Source organism: Centruroides vittatus, unplaced genomic scaffold (assembly GCF_030686945.1).
Source record: "Centruroides vittatus isolate TY-2023 unplaced genomic scaffold, ASM3068694v2 contig_847, whole genome shotgun sequence".
In the NCBI taxonomy this organism is placed as follows: Eukaryota; Metazoa; Arthropoda; class Arachnida; order Scorpiones; family Buthidae; genus Centruroides; species Centruroides vittatus.
In genome coordinates this window covers 122-2,547 of record NW_027122552.1, presented here as the reverse complement: position 1 = coordinate 2,547, position 2,426 = coordinate 122, and the positions used below count along the sequence as shown (strand labels likewise).

The window sequence follows — 2,426 nt, the reverse complement described above, 5'->3', positions numbered from 1 at the left end:
GACAAGAGCAGACCCATATCCCTACTGCCTGTCCTCGGCAAGGTCCTGGAGCGGCTGATAAACAACAGACTTCTGTGGCACCTGGAGCACAACTCCATCCTCCATCGCTCCCAATTTGGCTTCCGCCCCCAAAAATCTACAGCCGACGCCATTAACGAAGTCGTCAGCAATGTCAATCATCTCCTGGACAATCATAATTATGTCCTGGCCATCAGCCTGGACATTGCAAAGGCGTTTGACAGTGCATGGTGGCCATTGATATTACAGAATCTTAGGAATATGAATTGTCCTGCAAACATTTACAAGATTCTAAAAGATTACCTTTGTGACAGATCAGCCATGTTACAGTGTGGAGGGCACACTATCAGCCGCAGCGTTGTTCGCGGCTGCCCTCAGGGTTCTGTATGTGGCCCAATACTTTGGGATATCATTTTCAATGACTTTTTGGTGCAGAATTTTGGGCAACACAACACAACTGCATATGCAGATGATGCCATGGTGCTCCTCGGATGCCGCTCTAGGGCAGACATTGAGAAAAACGGAACTTGCATTCTGGATAATATTTTAACGTGGGGTAAGGAACATAAACTAAACTTCAACGTGCAGAAGACTAGATGCATAGTTTTTAACAAACCTGGACACCGCAACCTATATTTGAGAGTCCCCACCATTAAAATGGGGGGCCATACTGTAACTGTTAAAAAGAATATCAGGTATCTGGGTGTGGTGCTCGACCACAGGCTCTTATGGACTGCCCACACGGAATAGATAGCGGAGAGAACTGGCCGGATCTTTAATACTTTTGCCGGCTTTGCAAGAAGAAGATGGGGCCTAGCTTCTGATGCAATGGAAATTATATACAACCATATCTTTGTCCCTATTATCACCTATGCTTGCGGCAGCTGGGGATGGGCTGTCCGCAAGGTACACATCAAACGGAAGCTCATTACAGCACAAAGAAGCGCTCTTATCCACATCTCTCGGGCCTACAGAACAACATCCAATACCGCTCTTCATGTTCTTTCCAAAAAGGCTCCAATTGACAAATGCATTAGTCTACAGGAAAAGATATGGCATCTTAGGTGGGGCTACAACATACAATCTACCGGCAACACTATTTATCATCAAGACCTCGAATGCGCCGTACATTTCGCCCATACTAAACATCCTTCTTCTCCCCACAATCTCAACTTTCTGCCGTCTGACTTCACAGACATTGAGATTTTCACAGATGGGTCCAAGAATACCACTAGTGTTGGCAGTGGGTACGTTGCCTACCATAACAATAATGAAATTGCCTCGGGGCAGTACAGGCTGGGGACAGACTGTACTGTCTTACAGGCAGAAATGATCGCCATCCAGATGGCAGTCGCCTGGGCAGACTCTAACTTCACGCACAGGAGCATCGACATCATCTCAGATAGTGCATCGTCCATCGCTCTACTTAAGAAGAGATCTCACCATCTCATCTCTACCATAATTCACGATACTATTGATAATTCTAGCAATTCCTATCACATACTCTGGACACGTGCACACCAGGGTACGCCCGGAAATGAAAGGGCAGATGCCCTGGCAAGAACCGCAGGGGAAAATGGTAATCTTCCTATCACCTACAATCAGCTGACCATTAAAACTATCAAGACTATCCTCTGGAAGGACCTGATTATATCCTGGCAGCAGGATTGGGATACTTATAACCACCCCACCATGCATGACTTCATTCCTAACATCGAGCATTTCCTTAACTCTCGCTGGTATAGGCCCGGCCAGCGTATCAGCCAATTCCTGACCAACCATGGAAGTTTCCACTCATACTTGAAAAGATTCATCAACAAGCCTAACCCCAACTGCTCCATTTGTGGGGTAATGGATGGCAGTCAACATTACATCTATGACTGCCCCATGTTGGAGTTGGAAAGATTTCAACTGAAGACAACCATCGAGGCACATTGTGGCACATGGCCAATTGACTGCGATAAAATCTTCGACAACAAAGATACATATGAAGCCTTCATGACACTTATTAATAATTATTTTGTAAGGACTACTGTAAGTGTCTACAATTAGTTCCCATTCTGTCCACATTCCTCGACTCTGTAATTGGTGTCCCTGCGTGTTTTTGGTGTCTGTACTTGTCTTCACGAATACTTTTAGTGCCTGTATATTTGTACCTACATCTGTATACATATCTATTCTACTGTGAATGTTATTTTTATTTTACCTGAGATTCACTCTGTGACTGTGTTTGAATTTCTGCATGCGTATTTATGTATTAAATCATTTGTGTTTAGTTTCCCTCAATACTTTTTGTTATTGTAACAATTTCTATGTAACTATTTCTATATAACTAATCTTTTGCATTTTGTATATTTTGTTACAAACTAATTTTATTCTAGTATCTAACCTCCTTTACTCCATTTGTC

The 2,426-nt window shown here is 43.5% G+C and overlaps 1 protein-coding gene across 1 annotated transcript; it reads left to right on the top strand.

The window, feature by feature from the left end:
- Window positions 1-846: 846 nt before the first annotated feature.
- Window positions 847-2,052, top strand: LOC136982520 (uncharacterized; the record flags this gene model as incomplete). The annotated part of the gene is made up of 1 exon (XM_067279016.1): window positions 847-2,052. A coding segment is annotated over exon 1 (1,206 nt), but the record flags the coding sequence as incomplete, so codon positions are not given.
- Between the last annotated feature and the right edge of the window lie 374 nt (window positions 2,053-2,426).